The following is a 26633-nucleotide window of genomic DNA, read 5'->3' as shown; positions in this document are numbered from 1 at the left end:
CTTCAATTTTTCTTAAAAAATTTAATTAAAAAAAAAAAAATTTAACTGATAAATTCAAATCGTCAATAATTGACAATTAATTGTAAAATTCACAAATTTAATTATTTAATAATTTATATAGAAATTAATCATTTTTAATTTTAATTACGGGGCGAATTTTTTTTTCAATTCGAATTCGAATTTTTATTTTAATATATTTTAATACAAATTTTATTTTTTTAAAATCAATTTTCGAATTTGACGGAATTAGACGAATTTTTGACTAAATTTTTAGCTACCGAATTTATATTTCGACGAATTTTTTTTTATTTTCTAGTCAATTTAATTTACATGACTTTCTTTTTTAAAAGAATTTTTTTTTTCGTTAAAGAATTTTTAATTTAATCGAATTTTAATTTATCAAAATTCGCATTCAATTGAATTTTATGTGATTCGAATTTTTAAATGACTGAAATTTCAATTCACCGACATTTAATTTATCCAAATTTTTATTTATACGAATTTTTAAGACGCCGAATTTTTTATTTGTTCGAATTTCTATTTATACGAATTTTTAAGACGCCGAATGCGAATTTGTCCAAATTTTTATTTATACAAATTTTCATTTGTACGACATTACAAATGTCCGGATAAAAAAATCGACTGAAAAAATTTGGCGCAAATTTTTGGAATTGACCAATCACGATTTTTTTTTTGACAATTTTTAATTGGTCAAATTTTAAAAAATTACGCCGAATACATTTTTTTTTTGTCGATTGTTTGTTTGGACATTTGAAATTTCGGAGACTTAAAAATTCGTATAAATAAAAATTCGGCGCCTTCAAAAATTCGTATTAATAAAAATTCGGACAAATCAAAATTCGGCGCCTTCAAAAATTCGTATTAATAAAAATTCGGACAAATCAAAATTCGGCGCCTTCAAAAATTCGTATAAATAAAAATTCGGACAAATCAAAATTCGGCGCCTTCAAAAATTCGTATAAATAAAAATTCGGACAAATGAAAATTCGGCGCCTTCAAAAATTCGTATAAATAAAAATTCGGACAAATGAAAATTCGGAGACTTAAAAATTCGTATAAATAAAATTTCGGACAAATTAAAATTTGATGATTTGGAATTTCTGTCAATTAAAATTTTGACAAAATAATAATAATAAAATAAAAACATAAAATTCGATTGAATGAGAATTCTCTTAAATTAAAATTAGTTTCAATAAAAAGTCATATGTAAAGAAAATAAATGTAAAATAAAAAATTCTACCAATGAAAAAGTTGGATAGCTAAACATTTTTTTTTTATATAAAAATTTAAGTAAAAAAAAAAAAAAAATTCCCTCAAATGCTAATTCGAAAAATGAAAATTCGTCTAGAAAATATTTCTAATAAAAAATTTTGAAAAAAAATTCGAATTAGTGATTTTTATGAGAAATTTTTGAAATTATTAACTTAAATTAATAATTTAAATCCTAATTATTAGTTTAAATTAATAATTTCAATCAAAATTATCAGTTAAAATTAATAATTAAATCAAAATTATTAATTTAAATTGAATCATAATTGAATTTGCAAATTAATATTACAAAAACAGAATATTTGTAAAAAAAAAGAGAAATACAAATAATTTGCATAAATCTTACCTGTTAGGGTTTTTTTTTAAAAAATGAGAGAAAAAAATAAAAATAAATGCAAAAAATGAAATAGAAATAAAATAACGTTTAATAAACGTTGCAAATGCGTTAAAGAGGGTTAAACAAGAGGAGAATTCGAAGAGCCTCTTGAGATTTTTCCTTTCTCTCTCTTTTTTTTTCTTTTTTTTCTTTTTCTTTTTTTTACTCTGGACTGGAGACAATTTGTTGTTGTTGACTATCCTCGTCTTTGATGATTTCACCTTGCATTGCCTTGGTAAGAACATTGGCGTCCTTAAGTGAAATCACCTGAAGAACTTGATGTTCACCGTTGGCATTTATCATTGTCATTGGATGACCTTGTATCGTGACAGCCTCAATGCTCGCCTCATTATTGCCTGGCTCAATTTTTGGTACTTGAACCATTGGCGTGACAACTTGCATGGTGCCATCGCTTTGAATATTTGCCACCATTGTTTGATACATACTGGCGGAAACTGGTACAGTGATGACGCCAGAAACTGACACTGGATATCCTGAAACACCGGAAAGGAGTGTCCTCGATTCTGCCGAATTTTTTTTTTTTTTTTTTTTTTTACCCTACTTTTTGGGGCGTGATTTTTTTTTTCGATAATTCACACTAACGACGAAAAAAAGCGATTCACTTATTTTTGGAGTAACTTCATTAATTTTTTAATGAAACTTTATAATTTTTTTTTTTTAGAATTAATAAACAGAAGTTTAAATTTAAATTTCTCCCCTTAATGTAGAGAACAAAAATCGAGAATTAAATAATTAATTAATAGATAATTAATAATAATTAATTTATAGAGAACTAAATTGGCTTAGAGTTCAAAATATTCCTCTTTCGTAGAAAAAAAATTTTTTTTTTTAAATTCACTGAGGATTTTAGAAATTTTTATTTCTATTCTTCTCTTTGATTTAAAATTTTTAATTTCTCAAACTAGAAATAAATATATACTATCAAGTTTCATATTTTAAATTGATGAAGTCACTTTAAAATGTTTCTAATTTTTCATGGAATCGCAGATAAATATCTTCGATAACTATATAATTAACTACATTATTCTTCTTTCTTTTTTTCTTCATTACAAAAAAAAAAAAAAGAGAATACATGATTAAGATCAAAAATTCATTAGTTAGAATTTTTAAACAGAATTTATATTTAAATGAATTATTATTATTTTTAAAATTTAAAAATTTTTATTTAAATTATTTTTACAACAAATTATTGAATTTAATATTTTTTAATTATTTAAGTTTACTAAATTATTATTCAATAGAATTTATATTTAATAAAATTTTTCTTTTTTTAAACAAAATTCTTGTTTATTAAAATTTTTAATAAAATTTTTTTTCATAAAATTTTTATTTGATAGAATTTTATATTTAATAGAATTTTTATTTAATAAAATAATTTCTATTTAATTCAATTTAAATAAAAAATTGTTTCCAATAATTTTCCGATTGGTTAGTTTTAAAATTCAGCTAAATAAAAATTCGGTTAAATTAAAATTTCCCTTTTTTTTTAATAAAAAATGGAATAAAAATTCCATTAAATGAAAATTTAGAGAATTTATCATAAAAAAAAAATTTCTAGATATCGAATAAAAATTCTAACTATTGAATTTTAGAGATTTATTCATGAGACTCTTGAACAAAAAAAAGAAAAAAAGAAAGACTACGAAAATTTTTTTCTATTATCAGTGAAACACTAATACGACACACGTGCTAATAAAAAGCGTCAAAATTTTTGACAATCGATTCAATCCATTATATTTTTATCCAAAGTTCATTGTGGACTATATTTAGAAAATTTCGTTTTTTTTTTAAATTTTAATCTTAATTTTAATAAAAATTTCATTTTCAATTTTTAAATTCCATTGTACGAAAAAGAAAATATTTTAATAAAACATTAATATGATAAATACAATGAGAATGTGATTAACTTTTGTAAATAAAAATAAAATTTGATCAATAAATATATCAGTGTTTTTTATAAATAAATAAATAATACAAAAAACAGAAGACAATGAATTTCTGCTTTTATAAAAAAAATGCATTTAATTTATACCTGCTTAAATCTAAATTTAAATTCACCAGACAAAGTATTACTTTATCGTTAAGTATTTCTTTTTTTTAAATTTTTTTACATTAACAATTTTAATGAAAAAACTTCTTTCTTTACGTTAAAATATTATTTAAATAATAATAAAACGTAAAAAAATGCATTATTTCATTTTTACCAAATTCTTATTATTATTATTATTATTATTATTATTATTATTATTATTATTATTATTATTAATTTTTAGTTGAAAATTTTTTTTCTAATTATTTCAGTAAACACTTATTTTTTATTTAAATATATTTATATATATCACGGCATTGATTCTTTTGTTTCTTTTTTCGAAAAAGTTGACTGACTTGCTCTTTTTATAAATAATACATTTATTGATCAATTATTTATATTTTCATCAGTTAATCGCATACTTTTGAGTTGAATACAGTAAAGTTTTACCTGAAATTTTCTTTTCGGTAATTTTTTTAGTTCTTTATAATTTTTTTTTTGAAATATTTGTAAAATTTTACAATTTTTTAATTTTTAATTTAATTTAATTTTTTTTTGATAGTTTCTGATGAAAGCAATAGTGGCGTCAAATAGTGAAACCTAATTTTTTATATTTTACATAGGTAAGTTGAATATTATTATTTTTTTTTTTAAATTATATTTTATCGAAATTTTCCAAAAAAAAATAGACCACAATAGTTTTAGGGCAAAAATTATAATGAAATAATTCAATTTCAAGTGAAAAAATTTCTCTAAATTTGCATATTTTCAATGTCAAAGAAATATGCAAAATATTTTGCAGATTTTTCAATAAATTTATTAATTAATCGAATTTAGAATCTATTTTATTTTAAATCATGAGAAATTAATAAGTAAATAAATTTTAAAATAAAAAAATTAAAATAAATAAATAAAGAAAAATAATTTAATTAATAAAATTTAAGTCATAAATTAGCAAAACTTAAATATTAAATAAATAGGAATATTTACAATTATTAAAAAAAAATTTTTTCTTTTAAATTAATGTTATAAATTTGAAAAAATCTCTTAAAATAGAATTCTTTCAAGTCTTGAAATAAAAAATAAAAAAAAATAACATGAATTCAATTTAAAACAAACTTATCAAACTATATGATCAAAAAGAAAAAAAAAAGAAAATCCACAAAAATAGAAAGAGAAATTTTTTCACCAGAGAAGTCAACAACAATTAGAAAAAATATTCAAATCTACGAAATATGTAATTAAAAAAAAAAATTCTACAATTACGAGACGAAAAATTCCGCTTTTTTAAAAAATTGAAAAAATTTCTTACTTCTAATGAAAAAAAAACTGATAAAAGTTCAAAAACGAATTAAAATCAATAATTAACTAATAAAAATTATTTTTTAATCAAATTTTATAACACATTTAATTATTAATAATTAAAATAATTTACTCCTAAAAGTAAAAATGTCATTTAAAAAAAAAAACATTCAAATTTTTTACGCAAACAATTAATTTTAAAAAAAAACAACAATTATAAAAAATCCTAATTTAATAATTTAATAAATCAAATAATTGCTAATTAATTAAAATTACAAGTTTATCGAAATTTTCCCTTCATTCGAAAAAAATAAAGAAAAATCCAAAAAATAAATCTATGTACAGTTGCTTTTATTTTTGTTTTCTTTTTTTTCTCAAGATTAATATTATAATCTTATCGATATTAATTGTAATAATAATAATATTTTTTTATTATCATTATTATTATCATTATTATTATTATTATTCATAATCATAATAATAAAACATTTTCGTTGTTTGCTTATTTTAATGACTCACTGGTGAAAAAAATTTCTCTCAAATTATTCGTCTTAATAAAATCAAAAATTGCAAAAAAATATTAAAAATTTTTTTGTATATTTCCAGACATGAAATAAAAATTTCCCTAAAAAAAAAATCAAGAATTTAACAAAAAGCAATTTTTGCTTTCGTACTTTGTTTTCCTTTGTTGCTTTTTAGTTTGAAAAAAAAAATTTACTAAAACCCTGTGAATACTTTAGAGAAATCGTTTCACCAGGGTCAAGCTTTAAGAATCCATTTTAATTTTTTTACAATGTTTCGTTTTTTTTTTTTAATTGTTCAAATTTCTACTATAAAAAGGAATTTAAATTATAAATTAAAAATTATTTTCATAGTTTTTTTTTTTATTTTTCTTTGAATTAAAAAATTTGTAATATAAAATAATTTTCAAATTTCATAATTGAACAATTAGAATCACAATTAGAAAAAAATTATCAATTATTGAAATATTAATGGACATTTAATTGTTTAAAAAAAAAAAAAAAGAAATCTCATTGGATTCTTAAAGCTTTTTTTTCTCCATTTTCAAAACTTTTGACACATTCATTCTCTCGTCATTTTGTTTCATATTTTTCCTCCTATAAAAAACAAAAAAGAAATTCACTTTTCAAGACAGCATGCAAAAAAAAAAAAAAAAAAAAATTACCACAATAATAGCTTAGAGACATGATCTAACTAGATGCAAAAAAAAATATATATAGAGAGAGAGAGAGGAGGAAAAATTTAAAAAACAAAAAAAAAATAGGAACAAAAAATTAAGTCAGGAATCACTCCTCCATGGCTTCCTGGCTGGCGACGGTGCAGAGCCTATAGTAAACAGTTTTACCATGTCCATCTTCGCCGGTGAGAATAATTTGTCCATCCTGTCCCAATGTTGCTTCCGTCACACTGTTCAAATCAACGGAAACTGTGCCTTCAGCTCCACCGGTAACTTCCGCCAATGTTTGAACCTCTCCTTGACTCGTGTGTATCTAAACATATCGAGTTTTTTTAGATCCACAATATGTTCAATTCTCCCAAAAAAAAACAAAAAAAAAATAATAAATAAGTAGAGAAAACAAATACAAAACTGAAATAAATTTGCAAAAAAAGTAAAATGAAAAAATTCACATTTGTTTTTTGCAGAAAATAATAAAAGCAATTAAATTGAAAAATTTAGTCACATGAAAGTTAAGAGCAAGAATAAAAATTCGATTAAAGATAAATTAAAGATTAAAAAAAAATTCGGTTCAATAAAAATTAGGTCAAAGAAAAATTTGGTCAAATGAAAATTAGGTCAAATAAAAATTTGGTCAATGAAAATTCGGTCACTGTAATGTTCGGTCAAATAAAAATTAGGTCAATGAAAATTCGGTCAAATAAAAATTTGGTCAATGAAAATTCGGTCAAATAAAAATTAGGTCAAAGAAAAATTTGGTCAATGAAAAATTTGGTCAATGAAAATTCGGTCACGGTAATGTTCGGTCAAAGAAAAATTTGGTCAATGAAAATTCGGTCACAGTAATGTTCGGTCAAATAAAAATTAGGTCAAAGAAAAATTTGGTCAATGAAAATTCGGTCACGGTAATGTTCGATCAAATAAAAATTAGGTCAAAGAAAAATTTGGTCAATGAAAATTCGGTCAAAGAAAAAGTTGGTTCAATGAAAATTAGGTCAAAGAAAAATTTGGTCAATGGAAATTCGGTCACGGTAATGTTCGGTCAAAGAAAAATTTGGTCACGGTAGTGTTCGGTCAAATAAAAATTAGGTCAAAGAAAAATTTGGTCAAATGAAAATTAGGTCAAAAAAAAATTTGGTCAATGAAAATTCGGTCACGGTAATGTTCGGTCAAATAAAAATTAGGTCAAAGAAAAATTTGGTCAAATGAAAATTAGGTCAAAGAAAAATTTGGTCAAATGAAAATTAGGTCAAAGAAAAATTTGGTCAATGAAAATTCGGTCACGGTAATGTTCGGTCAAATAAAAATTAGGTCAATGAAAATTCGGTCAAAGAAAAAGTTGGTTCAATGAAAATTAGGTCAAAGAAAAATTTGGTCATTGAAAATTCGCTCACGGTAATGTTCGGTTCAAATAAAAATTAGAGAAAATAATAAGTGGAACTAAATATAAATTTGGTTTAATGAAAATTGGAAAAAACGAATATGAATTTAAATCAAAATTCGGTGAAAGAAATATTCGATCACTTAAAAATTATATCGAATAAAAAGTGACATTTAATATAAATTAAAATGGAAAATCAAAAATGTAAATTATAATAAAAAAAACACACATTTAAATAAAAATTCGGAGGAATATATTGGGTCAAATTAAAATTATAATAAAAAATATACTTTTAAATGAAAATTCGGTTAAAGGGAAATTCAAATAAAAAATTAATATGGAAATTGTAATTAAAAAAAAATATATAAATTTAAATGAAAATTCGGTCAAATGAAAATTATAGCATATTAAAAATGGAAATTATAATAAAAAAAAATATACATTTAATTGAAAATTCGGTCAAAGGAAAATTTTGTCACATATAGAAATTATGATAAAAATAGAAATAACAAATAAAATAAAAATAGAACTTAATATAAATTTTGTCAAAATGAAAAAAAAGCAAAGAACATGGAAGTTAAAGTAATAAATGCAGAAAATTCGGTCACATGAATATTATTATAAATAAAAATGCAGGAAAATAATAATTCGGGTATAGAACATTTTAGTCAAATTAAAAGTTATCAGTTAAATGTAAAAAAAAAAAACTAGTAAAATGAAAATTATAGTAAATAAAATTAGGTAAATTTAACGAAAATTCGGTAAAAGAAAAGTTTTTTCTTTATGTAGAGAAAAAAAAATTCAAAAAAAAATTGGTTAAATTAAAAATTAAAAAAAATATATATATAACAATAATAAATAAAATGATAATAACTTTTTTCTATAAGAAAGAATAAATGACGTAATAAACTTATACTTAACGTAATAATTACTTTTTTGGTTATTTTTACTCAACTAACATTTAATTAATATTGAAATCAAAAAATAAATTTTATTTGTAATAACATTTTTTTAAATTGAAATTTTCTGTAAAAAATTGAAAAAAAATTGAAACAAACTTTTACAGTTCGTTTTTTGTTTGTAAATACTTTTCAATTCTCTTTTATAGAAAAAATTGAAAAAAATAAAAAAAAAAGTATGAAAATAGCTTTTAAAATATTTTACAAGAGTTCTTTGTTTTAAAAAAGAGCTTAGAAAATATTGTTCGAATATTATTAACTAAACATATTTAAGAAAATAAACAATAATATTTCTACATTATAAATATAATAATAAAATTCAGCTAAAATCATGCAATTTCGCATTCTTGTGTTAATAATTTATCATTATTAAAATGATGCAACTTATAAATTAAAAAATAAACTCCTAGAGTTTATTTTAATAAACTAAAATATTATAAAAATATTTTAAATTTTAATACATAAATCTAAACATAAATATTAAAATAATTAAATAAAAAAGTAACGATCAAATAAAAAGTAAAAACAATTTATTATTGTAATTAGGCTTAAAAAAGAAATTGACATTTTAATTATATATAACGTTATGAAAATGTACTAATTAAACGTAAATAATTATACACCGACATCGAACAAATTCTATCTCCGATAGAAAGAAAGCAACAAAAAAAAAGAAAATTATTAACGACAAAAGAAAATAATAAAACGTTGAAAATTCCAAATTCATCACCAACGTTACAACATTCAATAATTTTTTTTTAATTCTTATTCTAGAGAAAACAACTAAAATAAAACGGAGAATAAATATATTCGATATCCGTGATTTTTTTTTTTTAGCATAAACGAAAATAAAGAAACAATACTCGACTAAACTTAAAAGTCTATATTTTGCTTTATATGCTGTACAGAAAGTGCAAATTAAATCTAATAATTATAATAGAACACAAATTATTATCGGAGGTTATAACCCAATGATGAATTTGGTCGCCACACATCTTTCAAGTTCGTCCTGCAAAAAATAGTGAAAAAGTGGATGATTCCACAAAAAAATGATTTTTTTTAAAAAAACCGCCTTTTTTTATAATAATAAAACAAAAACACTTTTCTCTTATTCCATAACGTCGAAAAATTATTTTACTTTTTGTTTTTACGAAATATTTTATATTCACGATTTTCATTTAAAGTTTTGTTAATTATAATCAAAATAATTCTATTCATAATTTAATTGTTCATTGAAGGAAAAAATAAATATTTTTTTATGAATTAAATTTTATATCCTGCAATACAAAAAATTTGCCCTAGATTTATTTATTTATTCTGCAGGCCTCGGATCGACTTTAAGACACAAAAAAAAAGTCGATTTATATTCCAAAAAAAAGTCGAAAAAATCGATTTTTTTTTTATTTTAACAAAATTTAATTGGTTAATAAATATTTTACTTTAAATAACTAATGTTATTAGATATTAAATTCATTTTATTAATTCTGTAAATGTAATTCTTAAATTTCCATTTTTATAATTTTTTCAAGTCCGATTTTAAGCAATTTATTCGAATTAAAAATTTTGTCACAATTTTTAGTTTTGATGGTGAAAAAAATTTCAGGCAAATCAAATTTTACAGATTTAAAAAAAAATAATTTTTTTTATATAATTATTTTGCAAGAGTTAAAGTTGAAATTTTTAGAAATAATTGAATTTCAATTTGTTCATTTTCAGACAATAATTAAATTTTACAGTAACTAAAAATAATTTATCAAATAATTTTTGATAACATTTTTAAAAAATTAATTGAATTTTCAAAGATTAAAAACTTTGATTTTTGAAATTAATTGAAATTCGTAAGTGATTTTCAATTTAAAATTTTTGATGATTTCACTAAAAAATTTATTCGAAATTTCAGACAAAATTATAATATTTTGAAAACTTTTAAAATGAAAAATGGTTTTGGATAGTTGAATTTTCGAAGAATATTATAAAAATCATGAAAAATAATTGAATTTTGAGTTATAATTAAAATTATTAAATTTCAAAAAATTTTAGATGGAAAAATTTTGGAAATAATTAAATTTTACAAGCTTTTAAATTCAATTTTTTCAAAAAATTGTTTTAAATTTCAGACAATAATTATAATAAGAGAAATTTTTCAGTGATTTCTGTTGATGAAGAATTTATTAGAAATCACATAAAAAAAAAAAATTGAATTCCAAAAGTTTTAAATTGAAAATAATTAAAATTCAAGTGATTTTGAATTAAAAATTTTTTGGTAATTTTATTTGCTAATTTTTTTTTTAAATTAATTTAAACAATTATTAAATTTCATAAAAATTTAAATTGAAAAATAGTTTAAGATAATTGAATTTGTGAAGAATTTCATTTAAAATTATTAAAAATAATTAATTTAGTGAAGAATTTTAGTTAAAAATTTGTTAAATAATTGAAATAAAAAAGATCTAAAGAAGATTTGCATTATACTAAAAAAAAACGTATTATGTTTAAAAATTTTGTAAAAAAATGTAAAAAAAAGTCGAAAAAGTCGCATTTTATTAAAATAAATCGAAAAAAGTATAATCCAAGGCCTGTATTCAATAATAAATATTGTAAAAAATTTTAATTTTGCCCAAAATGCCGTGTGACAAATGTGTTCTATTATTTATTTCTTTTTTTTTTTGTTAAAAATTTTCCCTACGTTTTTTTTTTCTTCTAAGAAAATCATGCAAGCACAACAAATATTTTCTAATAAAAATACAATAAAAAAAAATCAATAACGAACAAAAAATTAAATAATCGATTCAAAAAAAAAAAAAATCTAAATCTTTCAAAACTGTGTTTAATTTAAAAACAGAATTTTCTGAAATTATTATTCATATTTGCATTGTCATTTTATTAATTTTCTTAAAAGAATTTAATTTTGAAACAAAAAAAAAAAAAAAATGTAAATTAAAAATTATTTTCAAAATTCTCTACTTTAAAAAATTTCTTGTGTATTTTTTTTTTTTTTTTTTTTTTTTATCAAATCGAATCAAAAAAGAAATGAAGAAATAATATTCACTTTTGTGTGGTGCATAAAAAAAAAAAAATTTTCAAAAGCAAGCACAAATTCAAAGAAAAGAAAGAGAAAAAGAAAATGACAAAATAGACTTACCGTTGCAACGCCTTGAACCTGAGCGGTGGTTCCATCAGGTAATGTGATGATTGGATTGCTTGGATCAACTTGAATAAGGGAAACAGTTCCATCTGGATTGGTTATCGTTTGAAGCACTGTCGTTGGATACTGCAACTATTTTGAGAAAAAAAGATAACAAACGATTAAAAAAAAAAAAGAAAACTTCAAAGAAATATTATTTTATAATAATAAATTTATAAATTTCTGCAAAAATTTATAAATTTATTTATTATATTGTTCTATGATAATAATAATAAATCTCATTAATGAATATTGTGAAATGCAAATAATTATAAAAGCTCGCGTGATAAAAAAAATGTTTATAAAAAGAATTTTTATATATATATATAAGAAGAAAAAGAGAAGAAAAAGTAACAAATTCAACATAAGGGAAACTATAAACACCAAACGCAATAACGAAAAGAAAATAAGCGCGACACAAGCTTAATGAGCTGACAAATATCCAATAAATTATATCGTAAATATTAATTAATTTTTAAATATTTTCTCAAATGAAAATTCAGTTGCAGCAAAATTTAATTTTAAAAATTCCCCAATTAGAAATATTTATTATTTAAATTTTGATATTAAGTTTCTTTTACAAAAAAAAAAAATATATAATTTTTTAATTAGAAAAAATCCCTTAAATAATTAATAAAAATATTACATTTCCTAATTAAAAATTTTTAATTTCCCAAAAATTCTCGATTGTCAAATTTTAATATTTAATTTCCTTTTTTTTTTAGATAAAAAAATTCTGTATCTTTAAAAAGAAATTCCCAATTTATTCTTTAATTATTAAAATTCTGATTCCCAGAGCTTTTCATTTAATTCATTTAATTTCCTTTTCTTTTGATCCAATGAGTTTTGGATTTATATTAATGCATCGCTGCAAAAATTATACTATGTTTTTCTCATTGTTTTGAGATAGATAATTTTGTACGTTTTACTTTGAACAAATTAGAATGCTTAAAGCATAATTATCATTTGCCTGAATATTCCGTCCATGAAATATCACGCAGTGAACACGTAATTTTCAATTATAACAATCACAATCGCACAATACGTGCGTTAATATTGTCAATTTTTTTTTTGTTTTTTCTTTTGTTTTGCAAATAAAAAATACAAAATTTTGAAAAATATAACAAAAAAATAAATTAGTTTCGTATTAGTATAAAAAAATAAAAATTTTCACTAAAATATAAAAAAATTAATTTTTTTAGTAAAATAAAAAAAAATTTTGAAAAATATAACAAAAAAAATAAATTAGTTTCGTAAAGTGTAGAAAAATAAAATTTTTCACTAAAATATAAAAAAATTAATTTTTTTAGTAAAATAAAAATTTTTTTTTGATAAAATATAAAAAGTAAATTTTTAGTAAAATAAAAAATAAAACTTTGAAAAACTAATAAAAATGAAATTTTGAAGAAAAAAAAATATTGGATAAATGTCAGTATCATTATTTGATATGAAAATTCACGGGAAGAAAATGAATAAAGAAAAAAAAAAAAAAAAAAAAAGGAAAAAAAAAAGGAAATTCGTTTTTGTTTTTCACGAATGCCACTCCCACCTGAGTGGCAGTGGCAAGAGATGTGGGTGACGCGGCAATGATTTGCGGTGGCGAGCAGTTTCCCTTAGATGAACCCGTGCTGCTGAGTCGAACAACTCCCACCGTCTGATGTTGCGATTGTCCTTGCCCTTGCGATGATGTTTGCGCTACCGTTTGATGCAATAATACATTCGATTTATCATCGTCATCGCTAAACGCCGGCAAAAGGTCCTCCCTTCCATGGAATTTATAGCAATTTATCACTATCTGCCTAAGCGCATGTGTCCATGATATCTGTGAATTCAAAAATATTTATTTATAAAAAAAATTTCAAAAATGAAAGAAATCATTATATAATAATAAAATGCTTGTTCTGTCCTAACTTGAAGTTAGCCTTTTCTGATTTCACGTGTTTTTTTTGAATAGTAATCTTATGACGTGTTAAATTTTGACAATTCTTTTTCTCATTTTTGCCAAAGTTGTATAATTGTGTTTCCAAATTTCGGAATAAGTTTCTTTAAAATTCCAAATTCGAAAATTCAATTCACAAAGCTGAAGTACACAACGTTTACCAACGAAATTTTTTTTTAAAGTTGTATATTGATTCAAAAATTGTATACAAATACAAAAAATTTATGATGAGCAAAAAAGATGCGCCAGGAAATTTCGTACAAGATAGTAATTTGAAAAACATTTATTTTTAAAAATTAATTTTTAAGGTACCAGGGGCAAACGATAACCTATTAAATATTAATTATAAAAACACAGGCCTCGAATCAACTTAAAGACACAAAAAAAAGTCGTTTTAGTCGATTTATATTCCAAAAAAAAATGGATTTGTTTTTTATTTTAACAAAAATATTTTACAGATTTTTAAATAAATTTTTTTTTTAATAATAATCCTTTTCGAGGGGTTAAAGTTGAAATTTTTAGAAATAATTAAATTTCAATTATTGTTAATTTTCAAACAATTATTAAATTTTACAGAACTAAAAACAATTTATCAAAAACAATTTTTGGAAAACATTTTTTAAATTTAATTGAATTTTCAAAGATTTAAAATTGAGATTATTGAAATTAATTGAAACTTTAAGTGATTTTTAATTAAAATTTTGAGATGATTTCACTAAAAATTTATTAGAAAATGCGGACAAAATACAATAATTTGAAAATCATTTTTAATTGAAAAATAGTTTCAGATAGTTGAATTTTCAAAGAATATTATTAAAATAGTTAAAAAAAAATAATTGAATTTCCTTAGAGTTATAATTGAAATTATTAAATTCAGGGTGTCTAACAAGGATTGAGAAAAAAATTCCCTGACTTTTCCCTGACTCCTCCCTGACATTTTTTTTATTTTTCTCTGACTTCCCTTTATTTCTGCTTTTTTTGGACAAAAATATGGTTATTGACATATTTAACAATAAATTAATTTCTAATGGTAGTAACAAATGGTAATAAAAATCATTCAAGTTTTTTTAAATTAAAAAATTTTTAAATTCACAAAAAATTTTAATTTTTGTAGAAATTTACAGAAATTTCCTGACTTTTCCCTGACTACCCTGACCGTTAGACACTCTGAAATTTCAAAAAAAAAAAATTTTCGATGGAAAATTTTAGAAATAATTAAATTTTAGATGCTTTTAAATTCAAATTTTTGAAAATTCAATTAATTTTGAATTCAAATTTTTGAGAATAATTAAATTTTATTTGATTTTACATTTGGAAAATAATTGAATTTTTATTGGAATTTTTTAAAATAATTGAATTTTATTTGATTTTAAATTGAAAATTTGGAAAATAATTAAATTTTAAAAGATTTTGAATTGAAAATTTGGAAAATAATTGAATTTTAATTGATTTTAAATTGAAATTTTTAAAAATAATTGAATTCTATTTGATTTTAAATTGAAAATTTAAAAAATAATTGAATTTCAATTGAAATTTTGTATAATAATTGAATTTTAATTAATTTTGAATTAAAATTTTGGGAAATAATTGAATTTTAATTGATTTCGAATTGAAATTTTGGGTAATAATTGAATTTTATTTGATTTTAAATTGAAAATATGGAAAATAATTGAATTTTCTTTAATTTCAAATTAAAAATTTGGAAAATAATTAAATTTTAGTTGATTTTGAATTGAAAATTTTGAAAATAATTGAATTTTGTTTGATTTTGAATTGAAAGTTTGGAAGATAATTGAATTTCAATTAAATTTTTGGATAATAATTTAATTTTAGTTGATTTTGAATTGAAAATTTTGAAAATAATTGAATTTTCTTTGATTTTGAATTTAAATTTTGGAAAATAATTGAATTTCAATTGAAATTTTGGATAATAATTTAATTTTAGTTGATTTTTGATTGAAAATTTTGATAATAATTAATTTTGGATAATAATTGGATTTTTAATTAATTTTGAATTAAAATTTTTTGTAATAATTGAATTTGAGTTGATTTTGAATTGAAAATTTTGGGAAATAATTGAAATTCTGGATAATAATTTAATTATTTAAGTTCATTTTTGATTGAAAATTTGGATAATTAATTTTGAATAGAAATTTTAGAAAACAAGTGAATTTTATTTCATTTTAAATTGAAAATTTGGTAAATAATTAAATTTTAAACTGAAATTTTTTGATAATTATTGAATTTTATTTGATTTTGAATTAAAATTTCGGGTAATAATTGAATTTTAGTTTATTTTGAATTGAAATTTTTCAAAAAATAATTCAATTTTATTGTGATATTTTTTTTTTAATTATAAACAATTGTTAAATTTCATAAAAATTTGAATTGAAAAATAATTTTGATATAATTGAATTTATGATGTATTTCATTAAAATTATTAAAAATAATTAATTTAGTGAAGAATCAATTTAGTTCAAAATTTGTTAAATTCTTGAATTGAAGAAGATCTAAAGATCTACATTTTATACTAAAAAAATGTATTTTATTTACATTTTTTTTCAAATGTAAATAAAAAATGTCGCATTTTATTAAAATAAGTCGATAAAAGTCGTATTTTTGAAAAAAAAGTCGAAATTAATTAATTAATTAATCAAAATTAATCCGAGGCCTGTAAAACATATAATTTTCATTATTATCATTTAATATGTAATAATATTCTAATAAATTAAATTATTATTAATAATATTAATCTTTAATTTCTTTATAACAAATAATTAAATACTCAATTTGGCGCTCGTTTAATTTTGCTAGTATTTAATATAATAAAAAAAAAATAACCGAACCTTTTGTTTTTCATCCTCGGATCGCGCGTCCATTCGAACATTCGCCCATGGTAATTCCTTGGGCCACCATGGCGGTCTTGTGCTTTCTCGTCCCCATCCTGGTTTACCTCGGCCCGTTGAATATTTCAACATTAACGGAATGAACGCCCGTAATTGTGCTTGTGTCATTTTTTCAACTGGCGTTGGTATACCATCGATAATTAACGGTGGCAATTCATAGAGCGATGGATCGTCTTGAACAGGCGGTGGCGCTTGTTGTGCGAGGGCATTTTCCAATTCCTCCATTATTGCATTACGCAAATTTTTCACAACATCCTCCAATGGTTTTGCACCAAACACTTTGTAACTACTATTTGGCTTACCAGGTGTTGCCACCAATACAATTGCCTGTTGTCCAACTCTCGTTGCAAATTCATCTATTGTTTGCTAATGAAAAAAAAAGAAAAAACAAATTAATATTAATTATTTCCCCCCCAAAAAAAAGAAATGTAACAAATTTTTAATCACATTTTTATCTTTTAAAAAAAAAATTGTTTCACTTACTCTCAGCTTCCTGAGAAGTCTGTTTTGTTGTCTTTTTCGAATACTGGGATTTGTCTCGAAACTATGAGGTCTCTTTCGTTTTTTAGCGGAAACAATTGCGGCCGCCGCGGCAACTCCAATGGGTCCTGTTTATTATTCAATGTTTCATTTACAATAAATCTTATAAATTGTTTAATATGCAAGCGACACAAATGAAAAATAAGTCTCTTCTGCCATTACGAAAATTTACTTTATAATTTTTAATGTAACAAATTCAAACAGAACAAAAAAAATAATTTTTTTTCAATATTTAGTCAACTAATGAATAAATATTAAATAAATTATTAGAATTTAATTTTTGATAATTATTAATAAAGGTGAAGAAGAGAATTTCGTTTTTTTTTTTTTTTTGTATTTTTGTATCCTAAAATCCGAAATTGTTCAATCAGAAAAAATTCATAAAAATAACATTGTAATGGCATGACTAATTTTTCTTTATTGCAAACTTTTGTAACTAAAGTAAAATGCTCAAGCAACAGTAAAAATGCAGTAAAAAAAATGTAGCGTGCTGAAAATCTAAAAGTACTTTTTTTTCTCTATTTTATCACACATTATAACGTTTAAAAAAAAAAAAAAATATTAAAAATAATTTTGTAACTGCAAATAAAATGGAAATAATTCGAAATTAATGTAAAAAAAAAAACAATTTAATAAAAAATTTATAATTTTCAATTATAATCCAATGAATTCAATATTATTGAAAAATTAATCAACTATTTAAACCTTAGCTCAATAATTAATATGATTTTTAATTTTATTAGGACAATGAACATCCCAATTAATTTAATAAAATAGTAATTAAATTTAAACCTTTTAGATTCATGTAAAATTAAAAAAAAAAAATTCCCAAACTTTGTTTTTCAAAATTTATCCATTCGAAAATTCGTTTTAAATTTTTAACAATTAGTAATTTTATAATTTTCGTTAGTTAAAGCGTTAAAAAAAAAAATTATAATTACAATGTGCTCAAACTTTTTCTATGTGAGCTTCTTGAATTATTAAATAAATAATAAATAATTTACAGTACATGAAAAATTTTAAAATACAAATTTTCAAAATACAACGATAAATCCTATAAAAAAAGAACTTAAATAGTATATATAGTAAATAAAATATATAAATTCAATCAAACAATATAAATATATATATATATATACACAATATGTACATTAAATAAAAAGGGTGATTTCCTCTTTTTGATAAAAAAACAAAAAAAATTATAATATATAGAAAAATGTGAATATGAAAAAATTCATAATTTAATTTAACAAGAAAGTAAATTAATCTTTTTTCATGAAAGCATTTTTTTTTCGAAAGCCATTTAAATAAAGCAAGCAAATGAAAATGATGATGAGATGAATGTATACAATAATTAAAATGTAAATAGATTATAATTATTGACGAGCTACACACGTTCTACAATATTAACAAAAAAAATTTTAAGATTCTTTTTTTTTCAATTTCAAAATTAATTAAATTGCAATAAATAATAGTTTCACATGCTTTAAAAAAATATATATTTTCATAAAATAATTTCAATATTGAATCGTCCACAATTTTGATTATTTAAAATCTTTAAAAAAAATTAATTTGAAAATTAATTAGTAACCCAAAAATTTTATTTATTTATTTAAAAGTAATTTTAATTTTCGTTAATTTTTTGTGATTACTATTGTTATTATTATTATTATTATTATTATTATTATTATTAAGTATTTAAATTTTTATAATTATAAATATTTTTATTTAAACAATTATTTTAATTATTATAAAATAAATTATGTCCCAAATTTTTTTTTCTTTTATAAAACATTTTAAAATCAATTAATAAATTTATCAATAACGATATTAATTATTAATTAATTGTAAATTAATTTCTAATTAAATATTTTTTGATCGAATATTTAAAAAATAAATTTTTTTTATTTTAAATGAAAATTTAATCAAATTTCACAAAAATTAACGAATAGAAAAATTGATTTAGTCTTAGGAAATTTTTTGACGAAACTCTTATTCATTAAAAAAAAAAAAAAAATTAAAAAAAAAGCAATTAGTTCACTTTAAATAAAAAAAAACAGAAGCACACGAAATATTAGGTCACAAGAAAAAAAAACAACGAGAAAAAGTTGCGTTAAAGAGCAGTGAAAATAAAATTCTCAAGAAATTTTTTTTGTGCAAATATATAAATTTATTCTATTAGGGACTCATGAATATTCCCTAAATAGTAATTATATAATTGGAATTTTTTTTTCTTAAGTTGTTTCAAATTTCATAAAATCGAATTTCTAAATAATTGAATGTTATACAAATATGTAAAATTTGAATTTTCATGTGTAATAAAAAAATTTCCACAAGGCTTTTTAACAGAATTATTTAAATTTATAAATTTTGTTAAAAATTTTGTTGTAATAAAAATAGAACAATGTGAAAATTCAATTTTATAAATTAATTATTCTACATAAATTATAGTTGCAATAAAATTTGACTAATCAGAAATTTGTCTTTAAAAGAAATTCAATAAATTGGAAATTCAAATTAATAATAAATTTTAGCAAATATAATGCGTCCCCTATTGATTAAAAATCAAAGTGCATTACGAAATTTAACTAATAAAATTAAATTTAAAAAAAAAAAAAGGAAACACGCAAAATCGCAAAATAAAAATAATTTTTCGGAATTTTTGAAGTTACCTTTTTCTTATTAGTTCATTAAAAAAAAAAACTATTATTTTTTTCAATCTAACTCTCAATTATTAAAGTAATAATAATAAAATTTAGTTAACTGATTATTATTATTATTTTTGGGTCATTCCATCAAGATTAAAATTATTGTCGATTTTTAAAAATGATACTTTACAGAAATTATTCATTGTGTTTTTCTAGAATGATTTAATTTGCAATTTTTTTTTAATTAGTCAAATTTAAAAAATTTTTTTGAAAAAAAGGTACGAAATTTTTTTTAAGCTCATAATTTTTTTTTTCTTGGATAATCGCAAATTTTCATAATTTCTTATTTTTTCTTAAAAAAAAAAAAATTAATTAGTCGACAACGATTTTAATCGAAATGAATATTTAAGGCCATCCGGGAAAAATCCCTAACCTAAAAGTGTTTTCCCGCGCGAGATATTACTCGTAAATAACTTGAAATATCTTGTTCGGATTTGTCGGATTAATTAGATGAGGGCGAGCTGATTAAGAATCATCTCCATTTTTACAAGTAATTTTGTTGAAAAGTATTGAAAATCGTGATTATAAAAGTTGGATTTTTGACAGAAGTGGGAACAGTAGGGGAGGCGAGCACACAGACATTGAATCTATGTGTCAGTGGCCCAGAAGGTGGCGCCAATTTTAGCTAGTGGCCGCTGCTGAACTAACTTACCCCAAATTACTCCACTTTAAATCTTTAATAAAATAATTTCCTCACAATATTATTGCAAAAATGGAGAAGAGCCCCACTCAGTGACCCTTCCTCTATTATTCCTCCAAATGCCAACTCGAAATACTTTATCCTTTAAAGATGAGAAGTAATTTACGAAACCCCTTTTTGCCAATGTTTAAACATTTTTTTCAATAATTATTTATCAAGATTTTGCAAAATTCCGAGAAGAGCCCCTGGCAGGGTACCTTCCTCTATTATTTCCAAAAAATTACAACCTAAAATATTCAATTTTTTTCAAATGAGAAGAAATCTACAAAACCATTATTTTCTCCCGGATGGCCTTAAATAAAAAATTTAAAAATTAAAAAACTCGTCACCAAATATGCTCGAAGCAACATTAAATCGAAATATCAAAACTTACATCCCTCAATATGTGGACACTTTCTCTCGGATTTTTTTTTCTCTTAATTTTCGATTTTTTTTTTCATTTTTTCATTTTTTTTTTTTGGAAAAAAGTAACATGATAAATGGATTAGAACGTAAGTAACTCAAAAAATTTGGTGAGAAAAGCAAAAAAATGGAAATCACCATTAGCGTGTTTGATTTGCCAACCTGCAGCGGCGAGTTGGGCCGTAACATCATCATCCATTGCCGCTGATAAAAGATCGCCCTCCTCGTATGCTTCGGAACCGCTCGTTTGATCATCGTCATCGTCATCGGTGATTCTCTCCTGTCTTTCAATCTCAGTACTGTGTATTGAAGTCATCTCGTCGCTTCTCTCGTCACTATCAATTTTGATGAATATATTTTTGTCCCTCCAATTTTTTTGTTTTTCAGCAAAGAAACTTTTAGTTTCCCAAGTTTTTTTTTCAAAACTTAGGATTCAAATAAAAAAAAAAAAAAAAATTTCCCTCTTATCAATCACTAGCCAATTTTTCAATGAAGCGAACTTCAAGAGTCTTGTTTTCTTCATTTACATCACTTTCACCTGAAAATTAAAATAAAAAATTAGGTCAAGGGTACAGTTTAGAACAAAAAGATATAATTAAATTTTTAATCGAATTTTCGTGTTATCGATTTTTTTTTATCGTTTCCCAAGGCAAAAAAATTAGTTTATTAAAAATTTTAATTAAATAATAAACATTGAAAGAAGAAGGAAAATATATATTTTTTTTTCCTTTTTTTGAGAATTATCAAAACTTAAATTAATTAATAATTAATTAGCCTATACGGTTTAAATGGACTGCGGGATTTTCAGTTAAATAAATAAAATAAAAAATTGAATTATTTATTTAATTAACAAATAAATTATTTAATTTTGAGTTAAATAAATAAATAAAATAGATAAAAAGTTGAATTATTTATTTAATTACCAAATAAATTATTTAATAATTTAATTAATTATTTAATAATAATTTATCTAAATAATAATTAATTAAATAAATAATTTAATCATTTATTTAATTAATTATTTAATAATTTATCTAAATATTAATTACATAAATAATTTAATTATTTATCTAATTAATTATTAAATAAAATTTTGGAAATTTATTTTGAAAAAAAATTATTTTTCTTCTCCTTTCAAATAAATTATTTAATTTTGAGTTAAATAAATAAATAAAATAGATAAAAAGTTGAATTATTTATTTAATTACCAAATAAATTATTTAATAATTTAATTAATTATTTAATAATAATTTATCTAAATAATTAATTAAATAAATAATTTAATCATTTATTTAATTAATTATTTAATAATAATTTATCTAAATAATTAATTAAATAAATAATTTAATCATTTATTTAATAAATTATTTAATAATTCATCTAAATATTAATTACATAAATAATTTAATTATTTATCTAATTAATTATTAAATAAAATTTTGGAAATTTATTTTGAAAAAAAATTATTTTTTTTCTCCTTTCAAATAAATTATTTAATTTTGAGTTAAATAAATAAATAAATAAAATAGATAAAAAGTTGAATTATTTATTTAATTACCAAATAAATTATTTAATTTTAAGTTAAATAAATAAAATAGATAAAAAATTAAATTATTTATTTAATTACCCAATAAATTATTTAATAATTTAATTAATTATTTAATAATAATTTATCTAAATAATAATTAATTAAATAAATAATTTAATCACTTATTTAATTAATTATTTAATAATTTACCTAAATATTAATTAAATAAATAATTTAATTATTTATCTAATTAAGAATTAACTAAAATTTTGGAAATTTATTTTGAAAAAAAAAATTATTTTTCTTCTCCTTTCAATGTTAATTAATTTAAATTAATAATATTCAGAAAAATTTGAAAAAAAAAATTACATTTTTTTTTCTCTAAATTTTAATGCTATTATTTTTATATACATATATATATATATATATATATATATGTACATATAAAATTTAAAGTTCTGATACACACATATCAGTTTTAGTTGAGTCATAATGTTGAACCCCTACATCTGCCCCATAACCTCGACATTTACCCCCCTCAGATTCACCCCCCTCTCCCCCCAAAAAAACCCTCTCACCCTTCGATGGTTTACGTTTCTCTCTCTTTCTCAGCTGACTATAAAACGAACAGATGCTATATGGTTTTCGGACAATGAACTTATCTAATGTATTTAAACGAATTATTATTATTATTATTATTATTATTGATTTTTCCTTTTTTAAATGCCAACAAGAAAATTGTCAAATTTTTCTTTTTAAACAAAAATTTTTAATTACTAATTTTTGAGCCTTTGAAAATTAATATATTTTTTTTACAAAAAAAATTTAATAAATATTAAAAAAAAAAAATTAATGAATATTTTTAAGAAATTTAATAAATATTAAAAAAATTTAATAATTAGGTATTAAATAATAATAATAATAATAATAATAATAATAATAATAATAATAAATAATAATCAATAATAATAATTTTAAAAAAATTTAATAATTAGGTATTAAATAATAATAATAATAATAATAAATAATAAACAATAATAATAATTTTAAAAAAATAATAATAAAAATAAGATAATAATAAATTAATTAATTAAAAGTTTTATGCAAAAGAAAAAATGAAAATAAAGTTCTTTATATAATTTTACAAAAGTTCCAATTTTTCGAAAAATGTAGTTCTAAAAAATTAAAAAAAAAAAAAATTTCTATTTACATAAAACCAGGTTATTTTAAATATTAGATTAATTTTCACTTTAAAAATTCAAAAACAAATTTTAAATCGATTTTTCATTGACTTGAAGCGTTTTTTAAATATTTAAAAATATAGATATTTTCAAAAAATAATTAATTTTTGACAAATATGTTTTATTATAAAACTTAATTAAATAATAATATTTAAAAAATATTGATTTTTTAAATATATAAATTTTTAATAAATATATTTTTATAAATTTTACTATATAAATATTATATTTATAAAAAAAAATTTTAAATAAAAGAAAATCAACAATAGAAAAATAACACTATTTTTTTTTATTAAACAATTAAACTTACTTTCTCTATTAAATAAACAAAATAAAACTTACTCCATTGTTAAAAAATTGAATCCAATTTTCACTAATCAAAAATCATGCTTTTTTTTTTTTTTTTTTCAATCATTAAAAATAGAAAACATTCTTTTTTTAATCACAAAATTTGATTATTTTTATTTTTGAGGTTATGTCGCGTAAGAAAAAATATAATTCTGAAACGAATTTCTTTTTTTAAGCTTTTTTCAAGAAATTACAAAAGTGAGGTTATGCACTCAGCAAAGTAGAAAAAAATGAAAAATTTTTTTTTCAAAAAAATTCCCTCTTTTCTTTTTTTTTTTTTAATTATTTTTTGTCGAATTATTGTCGCATCTAAAATTTGATAAAAATAACCTCAAAAATTTATTTTTCATTAAAAGCAATAATGAATAAACAAAAATAGGGAGAAAAAAAAAAATCTACTGTCAAAAAAGCACGTGGATTCTGCACTGTAACTTGGCGAACTCTATCGGCAATATCGAAAGGAATAAGAAATAAACCATAGATGAAGAGAGAAGTAGGGAAACGCGGGGTGGGAGGGGGGTTTAAACCACCAAAAGGGGGGAAAAAGAGGGAGAGAAAAGGAGCAGGGGGAGAGGAAATCGAAACTTTTTTCCTCCCAACATTCTCCTTCTCTCTCTTTTTCATTCACTTATATATCTATAATTTTCTATCTTTCTTTCTCGCTCGCTCTCATTGAAAGCAACGCTCGACAACAAAAACCCAAGCAAACCCGCAAACGATAAAAAAAGAAAAATTTCCCGAAAAAAAAATTACCTAAATTTGAAAATAAATTAACAAAAAAAATTTGTTTTTTTAAAAATTCAAATTTCTATTTAAAGGGAAAATGTTGAGGGTTGGAACCATGAGGGTGTCATTTTTTTTTTTTTTTTTTACAAAACGGGCCCCGCGGTGGAGGTCGACGTCGACGACGACGACGGGGTCTCAGTTAAATATTAAATTAAATATTAAGAAGACGCTTGTCACCCAGAGGAGGGGGATTAGAGAAAAGTTGACAACAAACAACGTGCTCTCAAGAGTGAAAATGCGCAGGGCAACTCGCAAAAGTCGTGAGATCCGCAAGGCTCATGACCGCGGGCGCCGTTGAGCAGGCCCAGTGAAAATCGCGAGTTGCGTACGCACCTTTGGTTTGTTGTTTCTGTCTCGTCGTCGTCGTGTGCAGCGGATCACCTCAACTTTTGATCTCAAAGAGGTGGAGAGAAAAAAAGAGAATTTTTTAATTTATTTTTTTTGAAAATTAAAATTATTTCTACACCACGCCCTGATTGTCATATTGTGTCACAGTTATCACCACACACACACATATATATATACACACAACTTAAAATAGTGCGTGTTTTTTTTTTTTTTTCAATTCACCTGGTGCGCGAAATAAAAAAAAGTCAATTGCGCGCGGTCACTATTAACATTGATGTGTTATTTAAAATGTCTACGCGTCAAAATTGTCGAACAATAATGGTAATAACATGCGGGGAAGAGGTGAACGAACAAGACGCACGACAGAAGCGGCCATGTCACCCCGCTCGATTCCCCGTATCGATCGCCTTAGTGGAACGGTAGTCCGGACCTCCATCATCATCATCATGATGATGGTTGGTTCGAGCGCCACGAGTACCACCACAAGCGCGCGCGAACGAAAAAAATTCTCTTTCGTATATAGAGAATGGTCGCCATTTTGATGGAGTTTGCGCGTATGATCGGCGGCGGAGCAGACGATATGGAAAATCGGATGAGTTTTTAATAAATTTGTTTGATTAGAATGAATGTTTGTTGTTTTAATGTTTTATTAAATTGAGGGGAAATTTTTAATAATTATTAAAACTCACCATTATCAAGTTGTATTTGTTGGACGTTGCACTTGATGAACGCCACAGACAAGAAGAACTGTGTGGAAGAGAGTGGAATAATTTGATTCGTTGAGAGAGTGACATGGCGCTTGACAATGATGTATTCTGATTGGTTCATGAAACACGTGACCGTGTTAAAAGTCAATGCCAATTGGTTGAGAACATTAACCTAACTTCAACTATTCGAAGAAGCATTGCATCATGGGGAGTTTTGATTGTTGTCAAAGAGACGAAGGTTTTTTCATTTCATTTCAGAAAATTTTAAATACAAAGGTAAATGTTAATTCTTTTCCATTTTTTTACTTTAAATTATTTACGTTTTTTTTTTGTCGCGGTGAGAAAAAAAATAGCAAATATTTATTTTAAAAGTTGTGAATCGAGTACATGTTTATTTGACAGTTTGTCGTTTGGGGGTTTATTGATTTATTTTCCTATATATGTGTGTGGTTAAGGGTTTGGTAGTGCCTCAGGTATTGATTGATTGATGCTTGTCTACTGTGTCTGGTATATATATCCATATTCGAATTGTAAATTTTTTTTCTCTATATATTACGTAATTAATTTTAACTTGTGGGTCAATATTGACGTATTTTAATTATGTTTTCTCGATTTTGAGGTTATATTTTGTTGACACTTGCGCATTTTAAGGGGTTTTTTTTCCTGTTTTAATTATTGCGAATTGTTTTAAAAAAGTTTTTGTTGAAATTTAAAAAATGAGGCAAACATTTAAAATAGAA

At 21.8% G+C, this 26633-nt stretch overlaps 2 protein-coding genes across 8 annotated transcripts in view; one reads left to right on the top strand and one right to left on the bottom strand.

Moving 5' to 3' along the window:
- Positions 1 to 1692: 1692 nt before the first annotated feature.
- LOC127281124 (DNA-binding protein P3A2) lies at positions 1693 to 25979 on the bottom strand. 6 transcript variants are annotated; one of them, XM_051304645.1, is made up of 8 exons: positions 25876 to 25979; positions 21074 to 21473; positions 17069 to 17193; positions 16526 to 16951; positions 13290 to 13562; positions 11699 to 11833; positions 6385 to 6529; positions 1693 to 2160 (listed from the first exon to the last, which is right to left on the bottom strand). In XM_051304645.1, exons 2-8 carry the CDS (start codon positions 21249 to 21251, stop codon positions 1829 to 1831), a joined length of 1614 nt encoding a protein of 537 aa, XP_051160602.1. In that variant the 5' UTR covers positions 21252 to 21473; positions 25876 to 25979; the 3' UTR covers positions 1693 to 1828. The 6 variants fall into 6 exon arrangements, with proteins under 6 accessions (XP_051160602.1, XP_051160606.1, XP_051160605.1 ...); XM_051304649.1 differs by having other exon boundaries at positions 13392 to 13562; XM_051304648.1 differs by having other exon boundaries at positions 21098 to 21473.
- LOC127281149 (5-demethoxyubiquinone hydroxylase, mitochondrial) overlaps positions 4317 to 26633 on the top strand; it is a 28116-nt gene continuing 5799 nt past the window's right edge. Inside the window, exon 1 of one of the 2 annotated variants that reach the window (XM_051304688.1) lies at positions 4317 to 4339. The gene's annotated coding sequence lies outside the window, so the exon portion shown is untranslated. Of the gene's footprint in view, positions 4340 to 26020; positions 26170 to 26633 lie in introns of those variants that run through there. The other variant, XM_051304686.1, reaches the window with a different exon arrangement.

This window comes from Leptopilina boulardi, unplaced genomic scaffold (genome assembly GCF_019393585.1).
Source record: "Leptopilina boulardi isolate dan_hultmark-lab unplaced genomic scaffold, ZJU_Lbou_2.1 LbouV2_266, whole genome shotgun sequence".
Taxonomy (NCBI): Eukaryota; Metazoa; Arthropoda; class Insecta; order Hymenoptera; family Figitidae; genus Leptopilina; species Leptopilina boulardi.
This window is presented reverse-complemented; position numbering and strand designations above follow the sequence as displayed.

Bases quoted from the DNA above. Each gene is read 5' to 3' on its own strand.
- LOC127281124 (XM_051304645.1), bottom strand. From the start codon at position 21,251: ATGACTTCAATACACAGTACTGAGATTGAAAGACAGGAGAGAATCACC. The intron at 13,563-16,525 runs GTTCGGTTATTT...TTGAATTCACAG, and splicing joins CCGAGGATGAAAAACAAAAG to ATATCATGGACACATGCGCT. The intron at 2,161-6,384 runs GTAAAACTGTTT...CCGGTGTTTCAG, and splicing joins CACCGGCGAAGATGGACATG to GATATCCAGTGTCAGTTTCT.